General features: G+C 42.3%; 1 protein-coding gene across 23 annotated transcripts in view; it reads right to left on the reverse strand.

Annotated features, from left to right (window-relative positions):
• Nucleotides 1-15,355, reverse strand: part of ptprk (protein tyrosine phosphatase receptor type K) — a 139,308-nt gene that overhangs the window by 6,485 nt on the left and 117,468 nt on the right. For 5 of the 23 annotated variants that reach the window (XM_029114464.2, XM_029114461.2, XM_029114460.2 and 2 more), the window contains 14 exons: nucleotides 15,304-15,339; nucleotides 12,029-12,058; nucleotides 10,023-10,183; nucleotides 9,710-9,745; nucleotides 8,217-8,228; nucleotides 6,998-7,182; nucleotides 3,503-3,590; nucleotides 3,174-3,307; nucleotides 3,020-3,037; nucleotides 2,024-2,060; nucleotides 1,784-1,881; nucleotides 1,566-1,682; nucleotides 1,306-1,460; nucleotides 135-288 (listed from right to left, as the gene is read on the reverse strand). In XM_029114464.2, coding sequence (XP_028970297.1) covers nucleotides 135-288; nucleotides 1,306-1,460; nucleotides 1,566-1,682; nucleotides 1,784-1,881; nucleotides 2,024-2,060; nucleotides 3,020-3,037; nucleotides 3,174-3,307; nucleotides 3,503-3,590; nucleotides 6,998-7,182; nucleotides 8,217-8,228; nucleotides 9,710-9,745; nucleotides 10,023-10,183; nucleotides 12,029-12,058; nucleotides 15,304-15,339 — 1,261 coding nt within the window. The remainder of the gene's footprint in view (nucleotides 1-134; nucleotides 289-1,305; nucleotides 1,461-1,565; nucleotides 1,683-1,783; nucleotides 1,882-2,023; nucleotides 2,061-3,019; nucleotides 3,038-3,173; nucleotides 3,308-3,502; nucleotides 3,591-6,997; nucleotides 7,183-8,216; nucleotides 8,229-9,709; nucleotides 9,746-10,022; nucleotides 10,184-12,028; nucleotides 12,059-15,303; nucleotides 15,340-15,355) is intronic. The other 18 variants (XM_029114463.2, XM_029114466.2, XM_034287759.1 and 15 more) reach the window with 13 other exon arrangements.

The following is a 15,355-nucleotide window of genomic DNA, read 5'->3' on the forward strand; positions in this document are numbered from 1 at the left end:
GGGGGGGGACGACGACACACACGCCGTCTCCACACAGTCCACACACAGAGCAGCATGAAATGCACAGACGGACAGGTAATGGCGAATGGCGTTAGGCGAGGTGCGTGTGGCGGTGGGGTGGGCCTAGTAGTCACCTCGGTCTGTACCATGTTGATGCGCCGGGAACGCAGGGCCTTCACGCAGTTGTAGATGTCCACCACGCCCTCCCGCTCCGCCATGTCCAGCATGATGTCGATGACGATGTAGCAGCCCGTCCGTCCCGCTCCGGCGCTGACCAGGGAGAGAGGGCAGGGGGGAGGACTGGAAGGTGAGCTTGGCTGAGGCACCACTACACTGGAACAGTCTACACACCCGGCCGTGTGCGCATTGCACACATCAATAAACTAGGATTCCCGTTGCATACGACTAAATTGAAAAGCGTGTGCGCTGGTTCGGCGACATCCACCACGACCACATCCTGTGTTTAGGGGCACAGCAACGTTTTGGTCTGTAGCACAGCGATGGTTCAAGTTGTAGCATGTGCTGCATGCGCTTGACTGCTGTCACACCCCAACCCCATTACGTTAAAGATCAAAGGGAAATGAATCGGATGCACCTGTTTTCTCATGCAGTCTGAGAATCTGTTAAAGCCACCGCACATATAGAACATCACACCAGCTCTTGCATAATTTTTTAATTTTAAATTCTTTCACTATAAGAAAAGCACCACATGCTTTAAAAGGAACCCTCTTCCATCTCCTCCCCCTTCAATGGCTTCAATTGGCAAAATCTTGCAATATCTTTTTAAAAAGTGGTTCAAGCATTAATCTAGTGTATGTGCAATGCCCAATGCCCCAAAAATTGTGAGAATTATTTTTGTATTGATTACTTTTGTATAATACTGTTAATGCATGTGGTAATTGTGGTTTTATATATCACATCATGGACCTGAGGCCAAAGTAGTGGTACCTCAAGATCTGTTCCCAGCTGACATCAAATTGTAATACTTCAGTTTTAACATTTACGTGATTTAGTCCTCCCATTCATCGGGTTAAAAGTGATCTTTTAGATCATGCGGAATAACAGTTTATTCATCATAATTACATTTTATTCCAGAGAAGATCCACTCAAGGCTGACAATGGAGGACTCAAAAGAAAACTTGACTAATCAGCATCCATTGACACTTTTGTTTCTGAACGCATAAAATCTTAGCCACTTGTCGTTAGCGCCAATTCTCATTGCTAGCAATTCGACGGCCATGATAAATAAGCATGGAGAACAACACATCCAGCAGTATCCATTCCAGCCTGGTGTTAGGGGCTTACCTGCAATGAACCACAATGGGCCCAGCACTGGGGGGGTTGGAGATCTTGACCCGGCGGATGAAGGACAGGAGGCCTGTGGCGTGATATGGCACTCCGTGGTCAGGCCAGCCGGTGAAGTGGAACTGCTTCACCTCCCGCAGCTCATTGAAACCTCTCTAACGGAGGTGAACATGTGCTATTGGTCATCGGGGCGGAGTTCAATCTAAATTCACATCCGTTAAATATATACAGCATGTCAGGTGGGTAAAGGACCGACTCACCCTCTCTAAGGTGAAGGTTCGGACGACATATTCAGCAAGGGGTTCCACCTCCACAAACGTCACTTTGAAATCACCGTAGACCTCAGCGTCATCGGGCCAGTACTTGTAACACTTCACCTACAAGAACATGAGCATTCAATTCATTTAAATCAACACATTTGGGCAGATCAGATCGGCCTCCTGTTGGGTTCTGACAGAAATGGTACTAAATGACCTACCCGTCCGACCTCCACCAGGTTGGTGACCATCACGATACAAGCAGACTGCTCTTGCCAGACCATCCTCCAGAAATCATAAACTGTCTCATGGACAGGCCCTGGAGAGGACATCAATAAGTCATTTCAAATAAATACAATATCCGAACTAAATACAGTATAATCTGATACATTTCCAATAATACATCCAAAACAATACTACCCATTTCCTTATTTAGAGGGAAAGTGGGTGCTTTTTCTTACCTTGAGTTGCAATGTAATGGCTTGGTCTTTGATATCCCTGAAAAGTGCAGTGAACATAAAACCTTCAGTTCATTAGGTCATAATTTTGTATACAGTAGAGCAGCAACGATATGACACTGCACACCTTGCCTCACCCACAGATCAGACTGCAGGAGTTTTCAACGGCTGCTATGTGTCAAGTCAAAGAACAGTTATTGCTCTATAAAGGTTGGCTTTATTGCTTAGAATGCCGGATTACTGATGACTTTGTATGAAATAGAACATCTTGTAATAAGCTGCTTATTAGCAAGTTCCTTTAAGTAGTAAGTAGGTCATAAGTCCCAACAACTGAAATGATCCCTATCAGATTTGATTTGGCTGGGTACTGGCACACTAAAGGGAGAAGACAAAAAAAAAGAAACAAAGATATGGCCACGATTTTGTAAATATGACAACCATTCCTATCGGAAAAACAGTAGTCCACCTTAGAGAATGACAGAGGCCTCTAGATGGATGAAACCTGTTTTATGCATGGACACTGCCATTGAGGGCTTCCACCATTTTGAAAATTAAACTGGGTGAGAATTCCAATAGGTGGGCCCAGTTCATCAGGAGGCATCAGCCAATTCATTTTGCTCACGAGCAAACACTGGCAGCAAATCAACCACCTTTGCTTCGTTCAAAACAGGAGATGGCCTCAATGACGCTACCCGTGTGCTCACAGACTCCACAACGAGACAGATACAAAAGAGGGCACTCTTTTCCATCTCTATGTAGCACATGGATCAGGGATGTACACATCAGGAATGAGGACAAGGTGAAGTCAGAGAAGCTGATGGACCACGGCATGGCAGAGTCAAATAATAATGGCGGAGGGGGCGGGGGGTGGGGGGGGGGTGGGGGTGGGAGGGGGGGGTTCTCGTGCGTTTCCGTGCAGATGTCGTTAGGATTAACCAGAGGCAGACGACAAAGGGACAGTGGGAAACGTGTGGTGGGGTCCCATACAGTGATACTTACATCCCTGTACAGCCATATCTACAGCCCAAATCATAGGCAAGGGTGAAAGAAAGCACAACAATGTCAGTGAGTACAAAGCACTTTGACCGAAAGAGGAAAATAAAAGCTGCAATTCGTATTGTTGACAAAGGCATGCGTAGAAGGCCTCACATACGAGAGAAGGACGGTTGTGTCGCGCACGTTCGCCAATGGAGGAGGCTGCGCCACTTACGTCAATGTAGTTGGCGTTGATGTAGTCAGAGGAAGGGTCGTCTTCCATTGGTTGCAGGATCACTCTAGAATGATCGTCTGTAAAAGACATGGGTTAACCAGGCCGACTAGGTGGCGTTTCATTGACACGAGCTCTACATTATTCAAAAGGATTTCCTGGATTACAATAATAAAAGTCAGGTATGTACACGACAACAGATGGATTGGTTCGGTTAAAAGCCTGCCACTGAACAGGATGAGGAAAATGGCTATTTTAAGTTGTACAAGACTTACATGCAATGATATTTCCATAACGGTTCTTGGTTCTATTGGTTTCTTTCTTTGCCACATCCCAGGAGGCAGATTGACCTTCAAAAAAACTCTGCACAACACACAGAACAGAAATGAGTTAGTACGGTAGTCAAGACTACTTTCTCCAATTTTGTATTTAATTATAATTTCTTAATCTCATTCTCTTTTATGCTGCATTGTGGGGAAAAGGCCCATAAGAAGCCTTCACTGTTAGTCTACACGTTATTGACGAAGTACGTCTCTAAACACTTGATTTTATCTCACTGCAATAAATTAAAGGCAGGTTTCTTTTTACTTTTCTATTGTCGATCTGCCCAAGGACAATCAAGTTTTTGGCACATCTGAGGTAACAATAAACATATGGTGGCAAAAGGGACATATTTTCTTGGCTACAATGTCAGGGTTTTGCCTGAATCAAAAAAGAGCTTAGGTGGTGGACGTGGTCAGGGGCGTGTCGGGGGGCATAGCTAGGCGCATAGTGATAGGCGACGTTGGCCGCCCCACCCCAATTTTAAAAGATTATAATTTTAGAGGCCCTCCCTATCTTAATAATATTTTTTAATAATTTCTCCATGGATATGTTTGTTATTTTAAAGCAAATTTCCTGAAACTCAAAAGAATTCCCATGAAGCCGATAGGGTAACTAACAGGAAAACGACTATTAAAATACTTGTATTTTAATATGAAGCTTTATACGGTATTTATTCAATATTTCCACATTACAATACAATATAACTACCTAAACTCACAATAAGAATGTATATGCTCATTTGTCAGGATTTTATTTCTATAATCCATAAATCAAAACCTTGCTCACTTCTGTCTCTCTGTTGGTTCAGTCACTGTCTCACTACTCTCTGGGCCACTCTGTGTTCCAACTCCAGCCTGTTCCTCCTCACCTCCTAGAACCTCTACCATAGCTTTAGTCACTGGCTCACTAGTTAACAATTCATTTTCCAAAAGTTAAAACTTACTTGAATTGTATAAAGCAGTTACAGGGAGCTAATGAAATGAATTAGATATTTTGACTTTATTTAACATTTTATTAAAAATGTTTGTCAGTGATATGTTTAGGTTTGTGGTCAGCTTGCTAACGTAGCTTCCATTTGTGGCCTCTTACTCTGAGACCATTTCATGGTTTCACAGGCAATCACAGGCAAAATATGAACACATTACCTAGCTGCCTGTCTAATTCTTCACCAAATTAAAATGCAGGCGGAAGCATTACCATAGCTAACTTTTTAATGTATAGAAAACATAGCAAATAAACATGGCAGTCTTAATTCTGGGCGATTTCACTAGCTTTAAATATCTTTACTGTTTCACTGTCAGTACAGAAACTTATCTCACTAAGATGCTTGTAGCTGGTAGCAGACACATCTGCACAAGATCAGACACATCTGCACAAGATCTACACAAGATCCAGACACATCTGCACAAGATCCAAAGAGCAAGTTCGTTAAAAGCAGATTAGCTATCCATTTCTGTTCCTTAGTACCATATTCATAGAAAAATTCATATTTTCTTAAGTAATGGATGAATTACAATGCATTTTCGAAATTTTCTTCATGGACAGGTCGAAAAAACGTTTAGGCAGCCAGCCCAAGGGTTTCTATAACAGAAATATCCCTGAATGTGGCCACAGGTCAGTAACATGACTGGTTATACAAAGAGCATCCCAAAGAGTCTGAGTCTTTCAGAAGTTAAGACGGGGAGGGGTTCACCACTCTGTGAAAGACTGCGCAGGCATATAGTGCAACAATTTAAGAATACTTTCTCAATGTAAAATTGCAAAGAGTTTAGGTATCTCATCTACAGTACATAATATTATTAAATTCGGAGAACCCGGAGAATAATTAAATAATATTATTAAATTATTCAGAGAATCCTGAGAAATCTCTGTACACAAGGGACAAGGCTGAAAACCAGTATTGGATGGCTGTGATCTACAGGCCCTTAGGCGGCACTACATTAAAAACAGACACGATTCTGTAGTGGACATCAATGCCTGGGCTCAGGAACACTTCCAAAAACCATTGTCTGTGAACACAGTATGTTGCTGCATCCACAAATGCAAAGCAGAAACCATACATAAACAAGATCCAGAAACGCCACCGTCTTCCCTGGGCCCACACTCATTAAAGATGGAGGTGAAATGAGAAAACTGTCCTGTGGTCTGAGAAATCAAAATGTGAAATTATTTTTGGGAATCATGGACACCGTGTCCTGTGGACTAAAGAGGAGAGGGACCATCCGGCTTGTAATCAGCAAACAGTTCAAAAGCCAGCATCCGTGATGGTATGGGGGCGCATTAGTGCACATGGCATTGGTGACTTCTTGCACATCTGTGAAGGCATCATTAATGCTGAACAATATATACAGATTTTGGAGGACATATTTTCCAAAAACCTTTAAAAAAAATCTGTTTCAACATTTGATGTTTTGTCTTTGTACTATTTTCAATTAAATATTTGGATAAATTATGTGCACATCATTGCATTCTGTCTTTATTTGCATTTTTCACAGCATCCCAACTTTTCTGGAAACGGTGTTGTACTTTTTTACTGCCTGTTGAAGAACAAAGGTACAAATCATAAACAATGTATGTGGTTTGACACTCAGGAAATATATGTTTAGTTTTTTACCACTGTGATGACTTGAAATATTACAACAGAATCTGAACATCGTGACATTCTGAATACACAACCACTACTGAACTAAGCCTTTAAACAACCAGGCTGCAGAAAGATTCAGAATGTCTCTAACAATCTGCAGGCGATGAGGAGTGCCTTACGGGCAAACCGCTTGCTGAAAGGAAACCCAGTCTGCAGGGCTGTGGTCGCCCTTCCAGATGAAAAGTAAACTGTGCTGAACCTTGACAGGATGTGACAACATCCCTGACATTTATGGTCTCTTTTGCATTTATTTCTGCGCTATAGGAATACTGACTTTTTTTAAAGACAAATGAATAGTGAAACTGACCGTCTAAAGTTAAGTGGAAAGGGTGGGGATCATTTCCTCCTAAATGCAAGGAGGGTCTGGTGGAACAATGTGTCAAAACTGGCCTAAGGCGAGATAAATGTCTCTCACAACACCTTCCCCCAAAGGTCTGGTGACTTTCATAGATCCAAGTGTTTTTGTTGCTAGATAATATCCTGAGACTCATGGGAAGAAGTTGCACAGGGAAATTATTCACTAAAATGTATAACAAATGATAATATATACTTAACTCAATAGGTCTCTCCCATAGCATTCAATAGTCAGTCTAACTCAGGCCAAATGAGAACAGCTAATTTACTAGGGCCTATTTGCGCTGTAAAATATTATCTGAGTGGGATTAGGTTATGTCACTTAATTTGAGAAGCACATTTCCCTTTAGGGCCACCCTGAATTTGCTACGCTATAAGCTACAGATACGAGTCTTACGACCATGTGTTAGGTTATGTTGTGCCGTGGACTAAAATCATGGGGTCTGACCTCATATTCCTCCTTGAAGCCGTAGCTGTCAGAGGTCTTCATCAAGTTGATGTGCTGCAGTAGGTCAGCCACCCGGATGGCTGGGTGCAGCTGGCCGGTCTGGTAGGGCGACTCGGTCCCCTCACAGTGGTAGCGAGGGACATCCAGCAGCCGGCTGGACTCCGCAGCTGCCGTGTGGTTCTCATCTGTCCCGGGGAAATCACACGTCGGTGAGGATTACACAGACTTGTGACGGATCATCACCACTCATCACTCACAGAGCACGTCTGGCCCGTCGGCTAACTGAGATGGATACCCTGGTATAATCAGACTAGGTACACTCCTCAAGCAAAAGTAAAACAAATTAAATTAAAAAAAACACACAAAAACCACAAAATGCTGATGAAAATTGTGTTTTGTTTTTGGCAAACAAACTGCCCGCTGCCCCTTCACATGTTCTGTCTCAGGAAATCTCCAGCTTAGCGTGAAGACGCTAAGCTGTGGTGATATGAGCCATGTGACACCTGGCAGTGACGGACGTGTCGCGGCAGCTTGTTGAGTGGGCAAGACGAGGCTTGACGAAGCGGAGGACTGGTGCCTGCATTTCCCAGCAGACAGACAGGGGGGGGCCAGTGGGAGGCCGGGACACCTCAGGGAATGAGGCAGGGCTCACAGGACGGAAACGGACCGTATGTGCCCATTAAGGTTTTATCTGACTTTATGTCAACCCTTCAGACACACAGTCATCAAATACAGTGTGTGTGTGTGTGTGTGTGTGTGTGTGTGTGTGTGTAGGGAAGAATGAGTGCAGAGTGAGTGCGCGTGTGTTTTGGCACGAGAGGGGGGGCAACTGAGGGGGCCGGCTGTTGACCGCCAGGTTATCTGCTGGAAGGATTAACACCCCTCTAAATCACGGACTGACCTCCTGGCAATCAGAGTGCCCACTGAGCCGGGAGCTCTACATCCTTTCTGCTCGGCCAACTCCTGAGCTACTGCCTCCCTGTACACCACGTTTAGGGGGATGTTATGTTTTAAGTACCTGCACAATTTACAGCGAGTAGAGGGGAAGTGGGCAACTGTTTCTGACACTCACACTCTGCACTCTGTCATATAACAGATAAATCATTGCCACAACAACGTTGACATCCAGCATTTGTTCTCCGTCAGTCCACTTCCACTCATTTAAATTATCCACTTCGAGATACGAGAATTTCCACACACACTGAACACACGCACTTACCGGTAATTGGCACTTTGCAAATTATGGCAGCAAGAAAAGAAAAAAAAAAAAGAGCTTTTAGCTGGGTCAACATTACGTACACTGGGCTTGTAGAACATATGTAACACATGTATGACGAGGTGACATGACTTCAGTCCTGAAACATGATGGGGGGGGGGGGGGGATCACCTAGCAATGACCACATTTTTGAAACTGGGCCACATGAATGAAACACAACACACACTTTCTTATAAATTGGCACATGGTTTCTAGAAGACATGTGGAAAGACTGACAGACACATTTATGCGGGGGGTGGGACCTGGGTGGAGCGACACTAAGCTCGGGAGAGAACTGCTGCACTCTAGTGTGTGGGGACTATCTAAGCTGACGTTTTTTAGTCGTTTGCAAATTTGCACTACTTAACTCTGCCCTGACATGATAGATTGAGTCACGTCTTGAACTGCTCCCTTCACTTCCTATTAAACAAGCCCAGTGAAAACACAGAGCTAAAATAAGACATTTTCACGGCAAACACAGTGGCCTGAGGGGGCATTTTAATTCCCCATCAAACTCAGGTTTCCAGTGAGCCGTGGAGACCCGGGGCGGCTGCTGGCCGGTTCTGTCAGCGAGGGCTGCTTGTGTCTCCATCCTGGTGTCATCAGGGAACACAGAACTCCATTACATGGGAACTGTCAGATGTGTGTTTTGACTCCCCACAGTTAGAGACAAGTCCCAGGGGGGCTGAGGGTGATGTAAAATGGCCCCCTGCTCCTCTGACACAGCGGACTTAGTAACAGTGACAGGATGACTGGTTTCATTCTATACAGTGTCATGTCATGCAGTCGGTTGATCTTCAGGTCGGGGCTCAGGTGAATGTATCTGTCATATCCGTCTTCTCTCTTGTTTCTCTAACGTCCTGAGCAGGATTTGGAGTGTGTAGACAGTTGTATGGCATACAGGAGTGAGAGTGATTCTCTCAGTGTGGTTAGCACCTCCAGCTCCACTCCAACAACTTATAGGTGGGTCCCAAACCCAAATCCTTAAGGACTGTTCATCAGTTCACTGGAGCATTGCCATGTCGCCACTCTACCTTGGCTGAGGGCCAAGTCTGATTTATACTGGTTACCAAGGGAAATCCAGAACCTGGAAACAAGTCTGATTTGATCCCTTGTACTGCATAAAATGGGTTAAGTTAATGTGAAGTCTAGCCATTCTGACTGTTATGCACTATTAATTTAGGGTTGTATGACTACCCCAGATTCAATACAAAGACACAGCATGGCTAGTTTACGCCTACAAGTTTACGCTGGACTGGACGGCTACAGGTTTATACTGGATGTCTATAAATTTACACCGTACTGGACAGCTACGGGTTTTCACTGGACTGGACGCCTACAGGTCTACAATGGGTGGCTACAGGTTTACAATGGGCGGCTACAGGACCGTGACAATGACATATATGGGGATCACAGCAAGCCATGGCAGGGCAGATGACAAAGCACTGGGGCCTCACCTAGCACTGCCGTTGGCACAAGTGGATCATTAGGTACTGTAGGGACAGAAAGGGACATTCCAGAAAACAGTAAGCACACTACTGAATTCTAAAATGCCAGGGTGAACAGATCATAAGAGAAGAGACCAACATATCTTGAAAATCACGAATGGCAGTTTTTCATTTCTTGGCATACAAAAGTAAAATCTACTGTACAAATGAATACCTCATCTGTGTTAAGGCCCTTTCCAATGCAAGGTAGAGAGGTAGTCAGTCAAAAGGCTTTTCCTACATGTATCCATGAATGCATATGCGAAGGGATGACTGCACTTACATCTGTTGGTGAAGTTGTGGGAGTCCATGAAGGTGACGGCCATGGGGTCATCAGCATGGAGCGTGCTCTGGTCGGCGTAGCTACGGTCCATGGCATTCACCATGTGAGTCATCTCTTGGCGAGTGTTCCCAATGGCGTCTTTTCGCTTCTTGGCCAGTTTCCTGAAAGATCGGACAAGCACATTCAAATATCCCAACAACACAGAGTAATCAATTTGTCATAGGAAATAGTAAAGGTTGAAGGTAAAGAGATGAAAGAGAACTCCTATCTCCGTGACAGGCCATTGGTTTGCTTTACAGCAGGAGATACAGGGGAAAGCCAGAAGGACCCAATGTCAGGCATGAATAGTCATGCAGGAATAACTTCTGCCTTGAGGGGGAGAGGTAGATGCTTCATGCTAAGGTGAGAAGTTACCGCATGACTTCCCCGATCTGGGCTCTGACAAGACGGAGACTTGTTTTCTTGTTAGTTTTCCAATTCCAATTAAATCTCGACAGGCATAGATAGGGTTAATAGATTAACAACATTAATGTGCCAAATGATCACTGTCCTGAGTGAGAAAGCCTGATTGAACACCTTCGAGATTGGAAGAGTTTTATTTCAAGGGCAATTGCAGCTGTGCGTTTCTCACTCCATTTGTATGGTTTGAAGGAGTACCATGCTGAAAAAAACACCTAGATACCCACATTATTCGAATCCTAGTTTTGATTTCCACTTTGCAAGCACCCGGAAGAAATGTTGTGCAGTACAAATCATTCTCTGATTGCAGTTTTCAGATTGTAGTTAGATGAAAGCACTGAGATGAGGTTAAAGTTCCGCTCTAGTGAAACTGAAGGAGGACTCTGTGTTCCACTGAAGAGGCAGATGGTTGGACAGTCTTTACATAATCAGCCTTAATTAAATCAGTCTTTATTAAATCACAATTCTAGGAATACTGAACAAATTTCTCCCCATCATAAATTTTTAGTGGATAAAAAAATTAGGAAGGTACATGAACAATCAAACTGTGGGAGACCTTGCTTTCCCATTTAGAAAAAAACACAACACATTTACCATTTCAGGTAGTTGATGGTAAATTTCTGTTTTTCAATTATTCCAATTTAAGAGGATTTTATTGGCAGAAAGTTTCCTAGTGATAGGAAAGTGTGATGTCCTAACATCACTGGAAGCAACTACCTAAAGAACCATCAAAATCACAAAAGATGTTCACCTTGAAACTGTTACAGCATGTCAATTTCATGACAAAACCAGTTATCCTGATTCATCGCTGAAATGCTGGATAGGCTCATTCACTTGAATTCACTTAAGGCAGAGTCACTTATAGATGTGAAATGAAAAGCGATCGTGAGAAATTACAAAATTGAGAAGAGCGCAGAGGAAAAATGGGAGGCTTGTGTGTCTAAACTCCCTCAACGGTGAGGGTGAAATGACAAGGATGTAGAATGCCAAAGCACCGACAGACTCTCGAGGACAGCATATCGGGGCCCTTAGGAAGTGGAAAACACAGCATTGCGGTGACAATGACTTTTTACTGTCTACAGCAGCATCCCAGAACCTACACCGAACCCACAAGGACTCCCTCTGCAACCAACATTCAAACCAAACCAATTGGAGAAGCCATATGAGATTGCACACCTCTTGTATTGTGTGTGTAAAGGGGCGGTCAGTTTATCTGGTGTCATTTCAATGGACAAAGGAGGCCCAGGAGATGAAGGAGATGAATGAAGTACATGACTTAATGAACACATACAGGACACAGGACACAAAGTGCAGCATTCTTTTTTCAAATAACACCACTTTTGGTCGCCTCGACTTTGGTTTGGAGAGTGTTTCGAAGCAGGTCTGAGCTGGTCAATGTAATGGCAATTGGTTCTTGAGCGATACGAGTTTTCACTTGAAAAAAGGATACTGCATCTTTAAAACACTACATAGCTAACCAAGGACAAATGCACTCATTGTATTTTGGGTTTGTTTGTTTCTGTTTTGTTGTTTGTCTGTTTACTTACAGGTAATATGAGTATGAATAGTAGCTCCTCCTGGCACGCAAATCAGAGACAGCAGGATAAAGAAATATTGGTGAATGCAAAGTGTGAATCAGTCGGATCAACAAAAGCATAAAAGTGCAAGACAAGAAAAATAAAATCTCTATTAATTAAACTTACTAATGTTAGAATTTCATTTATTCATGCATTCCTTTAAATTGAGCTTCATGCAGTTTTATGTTCCAATGTAATTAAAAATGGTGTGCAAGTACATTATTTTCATTACAAACATGCAAATAGTTCATCTTTTTGTTGGCTGAATTTGGAATTAGGTAGAATCATTTCATGCATTAATTGTCTCATTCACTTGGACAGTCAGACAGTCTTAAGAATGACTGTTGGTGATATGGACCTACAAAATCATAATCGATTTATTTAGTCTAAGGTTCTGCATAGGAAAAGAAAAGGTATTGAAAAGCATATGGATAAACACAGCTGCAAAAACAAATTGCGGCAAACTAAAAAACAAGCTGCTTGCTACCTGGAAAACAAGCATGTCATGGACCACCATTTTAAAGATGCAGTATCTTCTATGGGTTCAGTTTATATAGGGAACCACAGATTCATTATTGTATTAAATCAATGAGTTGTGTCTTGCCCATATACGTCGATCTTCCCAGTAACTACTCTTTGTAATGTACTTTCCTTTCCACACGGCATGACCAAGAAATAAGGGGGGAAAAACATGAATCTAAGAAAAACATACAAATGTTTCCACAGCATTATGTTTTGGGTTTCACGTTGATTGCGTCTGTTCAAAGCTAAAACTACATTCCAAAATCCCACTTCATTTAAACATATTGCTTTGTACTACATCATGTAGTTTTACTGTGATTTTTGTAAGAAAATGAATTTGGTGCAGCACAACGCAACAGCTAACACAAGGATTATTCATTCAGATACTATGTCAGTCTGTGTGAGAAAGACATATGTTGTAATATCTGCAGAAAATACGGAGAGAGAGTACTTTTAGTTGACAACTAGACGGTTGACTGTAGCGCTAACACTCATAACTATATTCAAGATATAAACAACAAGTGAAGACAACTTCAAAACAAAAGTGTTCACTTTACTTTGGGGACAAAGGAACATTAGTCACATTTCTGAATTCAATTACTATCAGTATACTTAATCCATTCCAAAGGGATTAGGAGCTTATGGCTCATTAGCATTCAATGTGCCCCATTGCTCCAAACACCGGTCCTTTCAGGCTGAAATTACAAACCAGGAAGCCATCCAAAACTCAAAAGCAGGCGCTGCAATTAATGCCAATGGCTTTTATGAAAAGCATTCAATGAAATGAATCCCCTCCCACCTCCGTGAAAAAGACCGTAAACCACAGGGAATAGATTCTGTTACCAAACATTGAACTACTACGCAAACCACCTACAGTAGTAGACCAACCCCAACCGACACAAAGCTAGTGTTTGTAGTAATGAACAAAGACGTTTGGATATGCCAGACCTGACGGATTCCATACTAAACAGGGACATAAAAGAGCATGTTGGGTTTTTTTTTCACACTATGGAATCCATAAAATGGCCCTTTCAAGAGAGGATTGCTCATGTATATTTCAAATTATTTTCAAACTATATCCATTTGTATCATATGTAGGTAATACAAAACAGCAATTGGTGCAACATGAAGCCATTTGGATTTCAATAACATTTACATTCATAAATATAATTTACCAATTTGCTATTATGCTTTTCAATATTAATTAATTTTAAAATATTATTTAATCAAAATACAATAGTACAAAGCAAGTGGTAAAACTATCCATGACAGCTATTTTTGCTTTGTACAGTAGCACCTACAGATACCAAGAGGCCTGGGCATGATACAATTTTATTTCTCAATTAATCTTTTAGATAAAAATAGCTACTCCATAGCATCAGCAAAGGACTGAAATTGAGGAAAATCCTTCCAACTATGGAAATATTTCCTCTAGTTTCATTTGGAATTATTCACTATAGAATACTTAAATATAATTTAAGTCACCCTCTTGACAAAAAAGAGCTTTAAACTCACTGTTTTTCAATATAAGAAAAAAGATAACTTTGGTATTGTCACTCAACCCACATCTGTCAATCAAGACCATGAAAATAAAAAGACTCACTTTATAACCTGACCTTCTCCTCTTATCTCCACAAAGCAAGTTCGGACCAGCTCCAACTAAATAAAAAATACCCAGTGAAGAAAATGGAGGGGAGAAGGAGGGAAGGAAAAGGAGGAATAAAGAATGAAGCTAAATGACCTGCGGTGCAGGAGGCTATGTGAGGGAAAGGTTGAAAGGTCACAGAGTCATGTGTATGGGAGCTGGCTGGGGAAACCAGGAAGGAGGTCATTGCGAATAAGGCCCTAATTGGCAGAACTTGAAGAAGAACACAGAGGCCGCACTGCCAATTAGGAATGATTATGAATCAGTAGTCACAGACACCATTTGACTGTCCAACACTGAAGTGATATCTTCATCAGGAACAAGTCAATACACCCCTCTCCTACATCCCTCTCCTTCCCGTATCCGGAATCCTCATGGAATTCCATTTCATTGGGACTGTTCATGCATGGTGTATGGGGAATGAGAAGGAATAGATACTGTGTGGGTCACTTTGAGTAAAACCAATGTTTGACACAATAAGTGTTCATTAGTACTGGGGTTCAGTAACCCAATTGACCAGACACCAGTAAAGTAAGATACGGGTCAATTGGGGTCAGTGAAGTAAGATACGGTAATTCTCTTTAATGTCCACACGATGGTGCCATGTGTCATAAAAACTGAGAAACAGAGCGCGGGCAAGGGGCTCCTCTAAGCTCATCTTATTGTTCCACAGCTCCGTGCTTATCCATCCAGCTGAACTTGATCAGCATGTAGAGATGTGCCCAGACTGAGGATTGGCGCAAGAAATTGATTCTTTCCCTTTAAAACCATAACAATTTCTTTGGAGTAATAACAGAACATGTAGCTAGGCTTTCCAAACCATTCATCACAGGTGCTTGAGACAGTTTAGTTCGACAGTATTCATTACAAAACCTTATCTGAAAAACTGAACGAAATCAATAGGAGGTTCACAAAGTAATTACAGCACAACATAATTTACTCTCAAGGCTCCAGATTCCCCGATCGCTGCAATCTGCCTCTTTGGACTCTGTCTGTGTCTGTGTGTGTGTGTGTGTGTGTATGTATATATGTCTGTATTTGTTTGTACATATTTGTATCAACAATTAAAAGCACACACCTGACTGACCAATTCTTCGTAGTAAAGCCTCCATGACTAAAAAGAAAAGTAG

The sequence above is a fragment of the Esox lucius genome, chromosome 18, assembly GCF_011004845.1.
Source record: "Esox lucius isolate fEsoLuc1 chromosome 18, fEsoLuc1.pri, whole genome shotgun sequence".
Lineage (NCBI taxonomy): Eukaryota > Metazoa > Chordata > Actinopteri > Esociformes > Esocidae > Esox > Esox lucius.